Source organism: Geospiza fortis, unplaced genomic scaffold (genome assembly GCF_000277835.1).
Source record: "Geospiza fortis unplaced genomic scaffold, GeoFor_1.0 scaffold41, whole genome shotgun sequence".
In the NCBI taxonomy this organism is placed as follows: domain Eukaryota; kingdom Metazoa; phylum Chordata; class Aves; order Passeriformes; family Thraupidae; genus Geospiza; species Geospiza fortis.
Window position 1 is genome coordinate 6,310,177 of NW_005054299.1, and position 13,303 is coordinate 6,323,479.

At 36.6% G+C, this 13,303-nt stretch overlaps 1 protein-coding gene across 2 annotated transcripts in view; it reads left to right on the forward strand.

The window, feature by feature from the left end:
• The window catches only part of MTA3 (metastasis associated 1 family member 3), a 140,185-nt gene that overhangs the window by 65,854 nt on the left and 61,028 nt on the right, over window positions 1–13,303 (forward strand). For both annotated transcript variants that reach the window (XM_031059739.1, XM_014308016.2), the window contains exons 8-10: window positions 310–409; window positions 5,630–5,818; window positions 10,997–11,071. In XM_031059739.1, coding sequence (XP_030915599.1) covers window positions 310–409; window positions 5,630–5,818; window positions 10,997–11,071 — 364 coding nt within the window. The remainder of the gene's footprint in view (window positions 1–309; window positions 410–5,629; window positions 5,819–10,996; window positions 11,072–13,303) is intronic.

Genomic DNA, 13,303 nt, shown 5'->3' on the forward strand with positions numbered 1-13,303 from the left:
TTGGCTTCATAATTAATTGAAAAGTCTATACATTAAGAGGTTGGTACATGGGAATTCTCTGAGTATCTTTTGTTTCTGAGCTGCTCTTCTTATATGTACATCATTACTTTTGGGGGCAGAAGGTTAGAGTTTTGGTGCAGTGTTTAGTGATTTGTCTTTATCAAGTTGTTCTTTGTTAGCAAAGATCTGAAAACTTAACAGTATGTGACTTCCATGTGTAAAAGGACGCTTTTATAGATATGGCACAGTTTGATACTTGGGGTTACATCTTTCTGTGTATTTACTGCTGCTCCTGCTCCTCTGTTGCAGTGCGGTTGGCACCTTTGCTCGAGCCTTGGACTGCAGTAGTTCTGTCAGGCAACCCAGTTTACACATGAGTGCAGCTGCTGCTTCCCGAGACATCACACTGGTAGGTGGCTTCTTAAACATCCTACAACTTCTATATCCATGAATTCAACACTAGCTGGTACTCCCAAGTCCCCATTTTCCACCTGTTGTCTTTATACTCCTGCAAGCAAGGTGTGTGTGTGTGTTAGAAAATCCTGTGTGTTTTCTTTAAGCTTCTCTGTGCTGCCGTTGTAATCACACTGTGCAACGCTTGGCTTTAGTTGTGGATCACCCACAGCAGAATGGATAATATATACATTGTATAGGGATTCATTCAGGGCAGTGTCATTTCAAGTATGTGGTAATAAAGCTGACTGGAAATTGTGTGGATAATGCTTTGTACTTACTGGATGTATATGTCATCATATTTTCCAAAGGATAAGCAATCTGACTTTGTAAGCATATTTTGTAAGAACATTTCAATTAGCATATTTCAACTATGTTTCCTTAGTATGCTGTTCACTGTTAATGTAAGCACCTGCATCTTTTAGAGAAAGTGAAAAATATATTGTTTGCAGGTTTGTTTCTCATACTAGCTGAGATGAGAAGGTGTGCTGCAGTAAACAATGTCAGGAACATTATGTTGTCGCAGACATCTCTTTGTGAAAAATCTTTCTTTAAGATTTTTCCTTCTGAGAAGCTGTGGCCTCAGAACCAGACGTAAACAATAGGTTATCTGCTGCTGTGGAATGCAACAGGTCCGTCTGGATTGGGCCATCTTGGATGTTTGTGGTTGATGGCCAGTCCGGGACGGAGCTCTCTCAGAGTCCGAGAGAGCCACCTTGTTATCATTCTTTACTTTTCCTATTCTTAGCTTAGCAGCTTCTGGAAGCCTCTCCTTCTTTTTCTTTTTAGTATAGTTATAGTATGTGTATATATCTTAAAATAATAAATCAAGCCTTCTAATTATGGAGTCAGATCTATGTCTCTTCCCTCATCCTGAAAACTCTTGTGACCACCGTCACATTATGTGAGACCAAAAATATTACTGTTTCAGAGAACCAAGTTTGACTTAGATTTCCAAAGAAATCAACTGTTGTTTTATTGTTCTAGGCTTTTTGTATCTAAACACCATCACATGGTTTAGGCTAAAGAAGACCTGCTATTTACCAGATACTGGAGTATTAGAATTAGAGGAAACTCAATAAAACTAACAGATTAGTTCAAAATAGTTAAGGCACTGCCTTATAAAGTGAATAGAGAGCCCCTAGAATTCAGTTGCACAAAATTTTGTGGGAATGGGCAGTACCCAGCAGGTTAAAAGAAGGTTAGAAAAATTATGTAGCCATATAGGCCATAAATTAGTACTGAGGAGAATAGGGAAAGGTGTGCCTTCTACATGTCCTCATTCTGAAGCTTTGTAGATGCTGGTTAGTGAAATGGGAATTGACTTCAGACTGTGATTAGACTTACCTGAATATTTTAGCTAATATTCCTTGGTGCTACTGTAAGACACAATGCTTAGTTAAATTGGTGATTAGTCTGATTCAGTGGGACAATTCTTGTACTGCAGATAAAATAATTTTTTTATTATGATGCGAAAATATTTAATTTCTTTTTTAAGTACGCTTTTGCAGTTTATTTAAAGGCTATTGAACAGAAAACTGATTTAGTCTGGGCTATGATAAGCATAATAAAGGCAGGGGCAAAATGTAATGTTTTCAGTAATGTAATGTTATCCTGTATTCAGTATATGAATTTTCTGTTTCACAGTTGTTAATATGACTTTTATCAGCACAGTTCTATTAATATTAAATACTTAATTTTGTTCATCAAAATAGTTCTTAACAATTTTCATTATATTAATATTTTGTTGGATTAAGAATTTCTAATAAATTTCACATATTGCATATCCCATCCTGTATTCAGTATTTAATAGAGTGGATTTATCCTTATGGCAATTTCTCATTTGAAAGTACATGTACAAGGCTGCTAATAAAGGGGTACTTTGTTTGAGTGCCATGTTAATGTTTCTCCATTGCAAATGATCCATTAAGTTCCATTACACTTAATGAAAGGCATATCTTATAATGAGGCATCAAAGGAGCCACCCTAGGCTTAATTATTGTGTCTGTCTCTTCTCATTTTCCTACCCCCTCAGCTTTTAAAAACCCTACTTTTTTAGCTTTTTGGCAACATGCTTCCTTCTAAATTAAGAAAAGACATATTTGTCATTATAATAGTTAATTTTTCAGTCGTTTCCATGTTAATTGGGAGCATATTTTCAGCAGCAGTTAAAGTTGGCAGAGACATTTGCAGAACTTGTGGTGTATCTCATTTATACTTTGCGTATAGGTGCATAACACTAAGAGAATTCGTCTATCTTCTTAATGCAAGGCAGATAACCCTTGCACCTGAGGTGTTATTAATGGGATTTCTGTATGCCACACCTGTGGCTTTCCAGTGTTCCTAATTAAGTTTTAATCCTATTTAGTTTTAATCAGAGATAACTGTAAACAGACTGATATAAAAAAAAACCAACAACTTAGATGATGAATGTAGATAAATCCAGGGTTCAGGGCTGATGTACACCTTTCTTGCAGATGAATAACAACTGAGAGGCTGCTTTAAGGCTCCTTTATTTTGAAAACATAGGGAAGGTAAGATGGGAAAACAGAGACAAGATAGGAAAGCCCCTGCTTTTAGAAAACCCTGCTGAAGACATGAAACAATGTGTGTTTACCTTCTTAGATGATAAGGTGCTTCTCTTACAGTGGTAAAGAATTGTGAGACAACCAACTAAAACTTGCATTTCTGGCCTTCTCAAAGGCAGTGTTTTATTCCATAACGAAAATTGATCTCTAAGAAGAGAAAGAGACTTGGAAGACCTTCTGTTTCAGGTTCCTAAATACTTTATAGTGCATATACTCACCATGAAAGCCATTTAAAGCAAAGTAGGCTGATGGCATCACTTGCTCCTTGTGCTGGGTTTGTTCAGAAGAGCTTAAGTGACCTAACTGTAGGGACCTAAATCTGATATTGGATGTCTCTTCAAAATGAAAATATGAGCAGTCTTTTCCTTTGCAATTTGGATGGTGTCCTTTTAATGATTTTTATTAGACTTCCATATATGTGTCTCCTAAGGTAATCACACTTAAAGTATGATTGAATTGGAGAATCCACACTCAGTTTCCAGTTTGAGTGCTTTGATGGAGGCAGCTCACTCTGGAATGGCCGATGGTTTGGGAGCTGTGTTGTGTGGCTGCTTGCAGGATTCCCTCTCGTGCCCATTCTTCCAGCTCCATGCAGCCCTTCCTTAGCTTTTGGTGGAAAGTTTCTTCCTCTACCTGCTTGTATTTGGATTTGAAGTTGCCTTTTAGCTGCATGGCTGACACTTTTCCTCTGATGTGCCCCTGTGTCTGTGCTGGACAGCATGCTCTGGGTAAGAGTTCTTTGGGAAGGGTGGCTCTTTCTCTGTCCTTCAGGCTCCTGTTTGGGAGAGGCAATGCCAGGTCTCCCAGCCTCCTGCTTTTTCAGGTAAAGCAGATAAAAAGAAGATATCCCAGGACTTTTTCTCTCAGCATCTACCAATGCTTTCAGGCTTCTCATGCTTTTGCTGCCGCAATTTGCATAGTAGTATGGAAATTTGTTGCAGGTCAGGGCTGACAAGCCTGTAGAAGGCAGAGTTGTTATCAAAGAACTTGTCAGTAGTCTTCTGTCACAGGACATCTCAGTGAAGGCAGTACTTATCCACAGAGTTCAGTATAAATATTTTCTTTAGTAATATCAAAAAAAGCGTAATGGAGTCAGGAGTTTATTATAGATGAAAAATGAACATAAAGCAAGGGCAAGATTCTGATGTATTCACTTCTGTTGTCATTTTTATCAAAGTTGGTATCAGTGAATAGATCTGGATTCAGCAGCTGCTTGGAAAACGCTCTGTGTGTACTGCTTTTCGATGAGGGCTGCAATTTAAACAAAGATTTAAACCTCAGTAGCACATCTACTGTAAGACTTCAATCTTTAGACCTGGTTTACTCATTGCCTGAATGGTAAGCAATAAATCAGTGATTTCAATGTACATTCTCTAGTGTGAAGCTGATGGATTTTAGGCATTATGTTACATTCTTTCCTAATGCAATACTTGATTTTAACAATGGCTTTTCTCTAGGCTGGTGAATTTGATTGAACCATAAGTAAAATGATACACTGCAGGATAATAGTGACATTGCTTCTTGCAGACAAAACAGTTCCAGAATCTCGTTCTTGATAGCACTCAAAGACTTACAGTAAACATTGGAGAAAGAAATAGTCATTGATAGAAGATGGCAAAAACCAAGAAAAATCCATTTGCACTAGATTTTTATGCAGAAGCTCAGTTGGAATTGCTCCACTGACACATAATGCAGGAGTGTTCCTTCCTTGCAAGGTTTTCTCATAGCTGGGTTTGGGGCCTTATGAGAGCTTGCATGCTACGTGTGGAGCTCAGCACTGTGGTGGGACACACTGGGAGGGGACTGATAGAGAGTCCCAGACATTATCACACTTACAGCTCTGATACCTCCTATAGCACAGCTGATGGGGTCTTTGGGGATGCTGAGTCAGAAATGCTTCTTGTGTGCTGCTCATTTTCCCAACAGCTGGATTTGTTTACTTTTTATATTCCCCATCACTGGTTAAAAATGGGAGCATTCAGTGTTACCTACAGTGGGAAGATTGTTCTAATTTGTTTGTTGTCTGTTTTTCCCTTTTATAACAGAGAGGGAATCAACCGAAGAAACCTTATTTACCAGTCTGTGATAACAGTGTTTAGCAAAGGGACAAAAATCTTGCTGCTCTTTCAGTATGATAATAATGAAAACAATAAATGTCTTCCTCCTCCAACAATGAGAATATTGAGCTCATGGATGTCTGAGCAGCTGTTTAGTTATTATTTAGAGCTCCTGTTAATTGAAAATGTCCCCACGGTCAATACATGCCACTGTCTTTATTGGGTTTCTTGGAACCAGTTTCTGCCAACAAAGGGTTTTTTAGACATGTTTGCTAGTAATTTTCAGGAACTAATAAACTAATGTCATTTTTGGTAAACATTTTATCAAGGTATTTCCTTTCCCAGATTAAGCAATAAACCTTTTATTTTCCTCATATTCCACAGCAGAAAAATACGATATCAAGATAGATTCTAAATTTACCATTAATTGAGGCTCCTTAGTTTATGAAGAATAACATATTGAATTTGCATTAATTGAGATGGACTAATGTCTATTTAAACACATCTTCATTCTGTCCTTGTCCCTGCCAGTTTCACGCAATGGACACACTGCATAAACACAACTATGATCTGAGCAGTGCCATCGGTGTTCTGGTGCCACTGGGGGGGCCTGTCTTGTGCAGAGATGAAATGGAGGAGTGGTCAGCATCAGAAGCTAGCTTATTTGAAGAGGCTTTGGAAAAGTATGGCAAGGACTTCAATGACATTCGACAAGACTTTGTAAGTATGAAAGCAGTGCCCTTTCCTGTAGCTGTGTTTTGCCATGGTTGAGCATAGCTGCTTTCTGTAGGTTTGGGAGGTTTAGCTAGGGGAGAAATCTGTGTAGCTGACACATGTGATTAACATATCTATACATTTTATCTGGCTGAAAGTCAATATGCTTTCTTGTTCAATGCTGTTGTTTGGAAAGATGGTGACAGAAGATAATCTTTTTAGTGGTCTAATATCAGGTAGGATGTCTCATGCTGAGACACGCCAAAAAGGATTTTTACAAGGACCTTACAAGCATCTGAAAAAGGTCCAGGAGCTTTGTAGAGTGTTTCCACAATTTCCAGTGAAATTCATTAGCAGCTACGTGGCTGACTCCCCTGGGTGTTTTTGGAAAGCTGGGGTTTCCTACTATGATTAGCAGAGAGAAATTTGTATTCAGATAGGTTTTAAAATGTACTACAGGGAGTTGTTTTGACATATTAGATGTTTCGGCAGTTCTGAAAAGTAAAAGAAATGTTTTCCAATATGTTCTGACTACAATCATTTTTGTACTGAAGTATCAGACTATGGGGCAGTAAACCTTTAATTTGCTAATTCTAATGCAGAGTAATGAAATTAAATGGATTCTAACACCGATTGCTAGAATTGCTAGTAATTTGCTGCAATTTTTTCACATTTTATGGAGAGCCCTTTTCTTTCAAGGAAAAATATTTCCTCTGTTGTACCATGTTCAAGTTGGGCTTCATGAAAATGTTAAGATTTGAACCAAAGGAATTCCATTATTTAAGACTGAAGTCGATTGAAACATTTTCACATTCGTCTCATTCTGCATGACTCTGAGAACTCAGATTTTAAAATTTTCTTTGCAGAAGTTTATTAATAGTCTTTGTGAGGGGGAAAAAATTGTACTGTAGGGTAAATGTAGAAGTCCTTACAAGACAGAAGTCCTTACAGGACAGTGGGAGGAGGATTGGCAATGAGCTGTCTTTCCTTAATTTTCACAGATTTGAAATGGAACAGGTAATTGAATGCAGGTGGGAAGTGAAGGCTATTGTTTTTCTAAAGAACTGACATTTTAATAGAAGTATTACATCTGCATGCTTAATTTTGAGATTCCTAAGGGAGAAAATGTTCATTACATTGATGACATAAGTTTGAACGTTGCGTCATGGCTGAAACAGCTCTTTTAAGTGCAAGAAAATATTATTGAAAAACAATATTTATAGATATTTTAGAAAAGAAATCTTAAGGTAAACTGCATTCCTTATTATTTCTTATACAGACAAATGGGTCTCATTTGTAAGTGTACAATAGTTCAGGAGCTATGTCTTCTAATTAAATAGTTCCTAATATATGATATTTGGCTTTTGAAAATGCCCTGAGCATATAACATGTTTTATTGGCTGTTTACAAGTTGTGTCCTAACACAATTTGTGAGCAAGCATGCAGAAGCCTTGTCTCTGGTATCTATGTGGTAATTTTTATTTTCTGTATAATTTCTGTGTTACCTACTACTGCATTAAAGTGGTGCAGTGTAGTAACATGTCGCAAGAATTGCTTCTGCATTTGTAATATTCAAATGCTAGATATTTGGATGACTTTAACAGAAGCTGTTTAGAATCTTAAAATTTTGTCTTGGATACCCTGATAAAATTTTGTCCCAATACCCTCCCTCTTTCACTAAATCTTCCTTCCCAAAATGCAGCTATTTTGCCCTGGTCACCTCCCAAAGCAGGAGACAAATCCAGATCTGGTGACAGGATTGCATAGCCTATTGAGGGCACCTTAACCATGAGTCAGAGTGCAGCACAAATGGATGTGGGGCACAAATTAATTATAGCTTATTTTAGTTAGAACAGGGATATTATCTAATCTTAGTCACTTTTTTTTTTTAATCTTTGGAAAAATGTCATTTTAAAAACATCCTTAGAAGATCATGTATTTTATATCTCAGTTTATATGGTACTAAGAACAGTGCACAGTCTTTATTTAATTCTATGTAATTTGAAATCTTTCGGTTATGTTAGCCATTGTGTAGTCTTAGGATTTCTTAATTTCTCTAGTGTAAAATTTATGTGTTCTCACTTCCTATGTAGCAATCTAAAAGTGCAGGGATTTGAAAACACACATTTGCTTTTTAAGTAATCATCGAAAATAGTCCTTCAAGATTTAGATCTCGGATGTGTGAAAAGTTTCTGCAAGGTGAGGTAGGTAGAACTATTTAGCATGTAAGCAGTGATTTTCCACCATAGTACTTTCATCTGTTATCCTCCCTCTCTTCAGTGGTAAGCCATTGATAAGTTTACTTCTGATCAGTATCTAAGTACTCTTAGATGTGTTGTAAGAGCAAGGGCAAAGAAGATAACGGGCTGATAGTGTACGAGTGAACTTGTTTGGGTCTCCAGGTAGGATCTAATGATAAAATGAAATCTGCAGTGTCTGAGATTAAACTCCACCCTCAGCAGTCACGCAGTGGTGCCACAGGACAGGCAAGAAAGTCATGTTGCGTGGCAGAAAGGGGCTGGTAGCAGTCTGCTGAAGCAGAAGGGTGATGTAGTACCTGCCTGAGTCATTACATCCCACAGGAGTTGCCTTTTCTGTGTCGCCCCAGATTTGCAAGGCACAGCTGCTGCAATTGCAGCCTTACATGACAGTTCTGTAAAGGGCAGATTCATTTACTTTTCCAGCAGTTACTGGGAACTGCCACCATTTGATGTTCAAAGTGCAGCTCAAGTGTTAAGCTACAAACACTAAATTGTTAGTAAACAAGATTGTTATAAAGTTAAATGGTGTAAAGGTCTTTATGTTTTTTTCATGGCTAGGAGTTGCTCAATTGTAATCAAGTTATCAATCTAGCTTTTAAATAATAATTTTCATCACCTGTTGACTCATTGACTCTTGTAGGAGAGGTTCTTCTATCTTTAAGACTCTGTGTGAATCCTAATCAAGCTAAACCTTATAAACTAATTCAATTTACTTGATGTGCTTGAATTATTTCACATCCCAGAGCAGTGGAATGGAAAAAGAATGGATATTCTATGTTCTCCGAATGTAACTATTTCCCTAACAGTAAGATAAAGATGTTATACTTGTTAATTCTTAGTTTTTCATTATCAACAGTTTTCACAAATTTATAACTATTACATCTCAGATGTGGCAGGAAAGGCCTTGGTAATCAAGAATAGGGACTGTTTATAGAAAGCAGGAGCAACCATTTTCCAGCTTTAGAAAATTATGAAAACATGCCTTAAAATTACCATGTTCATTTTAGGATGCTTTATAATCCTAATTTTTTCTTGCTGATTTGATTGGTCTATTTTTAGCCTGGAGAAACTAAAGAAATTTAAATCTCCCCTCTCTCTGTTTTTGTAGAGCTGATAGCTTTTGCTGATTTTCTCCTTCGAAAATGTTGTGCAGATGAGCATATTTACTTCTTTCAATAATGGAATTTGGTAATGACAATGTATTTATTCTATGGTGTTCACAGCTTAACTGGCAGTTCAGAGCATTAAGTGCATAGGTAAATGGTATGCAGGTTATTCATACTCAGTCTGCCAAGCACCTTTTCCAAGTTTTGAATCAAAGTATAAAAGGAATACAGTTATTTGGTCCAAGCATCTTAATTACTTTCCCTTAATTGTAGATGCCTACTGAGTGAATGAATATAATGGTGTCACAGCCATTGTTAAAACAGATTAAAGTATTTTCTAGAGAAATGACAAACATTTGTAGCATGAACATGCTAATAAATTTTCAGAAAGTAAAATAAATATGGATATGCTAAAATGTAGTAATTGTCAATGGCAGGTAGTTGGGGTGACAGCATTTCACCTGGATGCCAGGAGGAATTGGACCTGAAGGCTGAGAACCATTTTATCTGTCACCTCACACCAAACACATCATCTTGTCACTGGCCTTTTTGAGGGAAGATTTCTCTCAAGGCATAATTTACTTGAGAAAGCAAAAGGATTTTAGGAAACTGAATTGTGTTACTATTGAGACATCAGCATAAGCACTTCATACACTGCTGCTTTCGGATCAAATGTAAATGTTCAGGGATTCAAACAGTGTGGAACACTTCTGACCCTGGACCTGAATCAAGCAGCTTGAAAAACTAGTGAGCTCCTGCACGCAGGGAGAGGGAGTTTGAGAAGGTGTTCCTTTGGTGTTTTAGGAATGTAACTAAAGCTGCAGGAAACTCTTTTTTTGGGCTTAAAGCATGCAGAAAGCTGCCTAGTGGGGTCAGTCAGGTTGGAAAGATCAGTTTCCACACCTGTATTTTCTGAAACCTCCTAAACATTATCCTTGTTTCTAGAAAGCAGATAATATTTGCATTAATGCATGCCTCTAGAAAATATAACATGCAAATTAGTACTGTTTCCAAGTTATGAAGAAAAATTGCATAAATTTTGGATGAGACATCCTAATTTAAATTATAGAAAGACCTTGTGGAGTTAAATAGATTATTTGGTGATAATTAAAAATGATTGCCTAATTTTCTCCCCTACACTTAGGTTAACACATTTTTATTTTACTGATGAACTTGGGCACCCAAAATAATTGTCATTATCAAAGGTACCTTGTTTGTAGAGAGATTTTTGTGAAATATTTATTGTCAGTATCACTCATGTTGCTCAGGGTAACATTTGTCCCTCGCATCCTTTTGTTTTTTGATAATAGTTGAGAGCATGTGGGAGTTTATGCAAAACTAGTGGTAATGTATGAGCAACTGAGTTGTTATGGGACATGAAAAATCTGAGCTATGTATGGTATCCTTTGTATTTTTTAAGAGTAAAATTATCATGAGACTTGAGCACAGTTTTGTCAAGATGATTTCTTTTAGTCCTAACGTTATTCTCCAACGGACACTCTTTATAAAAGAGATAAAACTTTGTGTTTTCTGATGGAAGTCTGCATTCTGTTTTGATCATTTTGTTTAACTATATGGCTTAAACAGAATAAATTACATTTAGATTTGGATGGATGATACCATAATTCTGCATCCTTGTTAATGGTTGTGTATTATTAATTGCAATATGTGTTTGTTTGCATATGGATTCTAATGCAGTTATTTAACACATTCAGGTTTTACTATTTGTATCAACTATACTTGATTTTAACGTGTTTAATAAGAAGTGGACATTGTAATTTCTTGGAACCAGTTTAACTTGTAACAAACTTTTTCAGCTCCCTTGGAAGTCGCTGACTAGCATCATTGAGTATTACTACATGTGGAAAACCACTGACAGATATGTGCAGCAGGTAATTCAATGACTATTTCAGAATGAACCAGTCTGAGACATTCTTTAAAAAAAGTGATCTTGTTAAACCATAAAAATCTGTTGTGTTCTCTTGAAAAGATACACGATGGGAGGCCTAAGGTAATATTTTGGGGTATAGACCAGTGCTGTTACAGGCTGCAATGTCAAATCTTCTGGTGCCTGCTGTACATCCCAGAGCTGTGAAAAGCTTTTTAACCTATTTGCATTCTATGCTGGTTTGAAGCAGTAGGATTCCTGGTTCCTTCTTCAGTAGGGGATGAGATGGAAATGGGCTGCAGAGCAAATGCTTTAGACTGTGAAGCTCTGCCATGGGACTGAAGGAGGCACAAAATTACATTCTGTTACAGTGGCTGCTGGTGTTATGAACCTTTAATTGGTACTTCTGGACGAGGCATTACTTTGGCATTACCAGCATTTCAAAATTGAGACCATTCTGCACACAGTGGGTTTGTTCATCCTTCTGATTGAATGTTCAACTGTTTGGGTTGCTCTGGAGTAAAAACATGTTAAGATTATGTTGGGTACCAATACTGGGTTATTTTTAGCAGGTTTAGGCAAAATGCCAGTGTTGGTGTTTTTTATATATTGTACTCTTTTATTGGTTTAGACCATAAAATACTTTAAAAAGCTCCATTTTAATTACTGATTTAATGTTTAAGCTAGTACCTTCTTTATTTGCCACATAATTGATGGTGATGTTATGGACAGTGTATTGAAAATAATTTTTATGCTGTAGTAACTACAGCTGTAAAATTAGATGGAGTTTTGGACTTGTTTCAAATTAAATGTGTCAGAGCGATGATTACTTCAGGTTGTTCTGGTTTATTTGGAATTGTTTCTACATCATCTTGTTAGGGCATGGAAAGTAATGGAAAGGTGTTTTACTGCATGGTAGAGTCTTGCAGTATCACTAGGACATTTTAGTTCTATGGATAATACAACTAGAATATAATATATTCCCTATAAAGGCATATTTTTCTAGGCTTGTCACCATTCCTTTCACTTTAAACCCTTTTTTTCACTGTTGATTTTTATCCTAGAAAGGTGCTGTCAACAGAGATTTGCTGTGCATCTTGTCAGCTCTTAGTGTCTGGGCAACAGATTATCTTTAAGAATCAGATAAAAATGTGGCTTTTTTCTGAAATACTTGTTCTGGTGAAAGACTAAGATTCTTTTTGTAGTTCTCTAGAGCTCTTTATGATTCTATTGCTACAATGATCAAAGTGTGTGTGTTAAGATTGCATATCCTTTCACAGGATTAGGGTTTTTACAGGAAAATCACATAGGCTTTATGGTTATCTGCAACTTGAATGCTCTGGTAGATACCTGTGTTTTACTTGTAACAAAATAAACTTTCAACATCCTACTCAGACCATGGCAATATGCTCAGGATAGAATTCTTTAGACATATTCTTTCAGGCTTGTGTATGAGATCTTCAGTAATAAAACCAGTGTAGGCCAAATGCTTAATTTTTATCCTGGTTAACATTTCTATAATGCTTCCTAAGAAGGGATCAGAACTTCATCATGCCCTTGTTTCGTTTTTTTTTTTAATGGTAAAAATTGATACAGTTCAGTCAAAACAATATCTGTAGGGTTTTTTTTCCCAAAAAGAACAAGCAGTGATAATTGAATGTAGCTCAGGGAGAAAATGTATTCAGTAATAAAGTGGAAATTTCAGAGTCATACTTCTCTAAATCTCATGCATGAGGGGCCAGGGGGATTGGTGGGAATGGGAAGATGAAAAAGGTCAGTGCACATACTTAAAATACAGTCTCTTGAGTTCTAGATTGATGTGATTTAATATGAAAAGTTGTTTTTAATTATCTTTATTTATTTGTATGAATTGGATGTGTTGTGTCAGGCATAAGAAAGGTTTCTTTTTCATAATTTTTACTAAATGTTATTCTTACTAGGTTATAAATGTGGTGATTTAATGGCAGTGGAGGTACTGCTACCACCTTGCTTTGAGAACATCTTCCCTTCAAGTCAAAGCAAAGGGAAGATATGTTAAAGTTCTCTGAATTTGTCTAGCAAAACTAATTCAGCCTTGGGTAATCATTCCTGGTGATAGGGCACTTCTCATGACCACTGTGTTATAGGTGTTTGAGGAAGGCCAGGTTTGATTGATTGATTCTACTGAATGAAAACTTATTTGTGGTGTTCTTTTTGAAAGTCCAATTCAATGGGAAAAGACTTTATTGAGACTTCG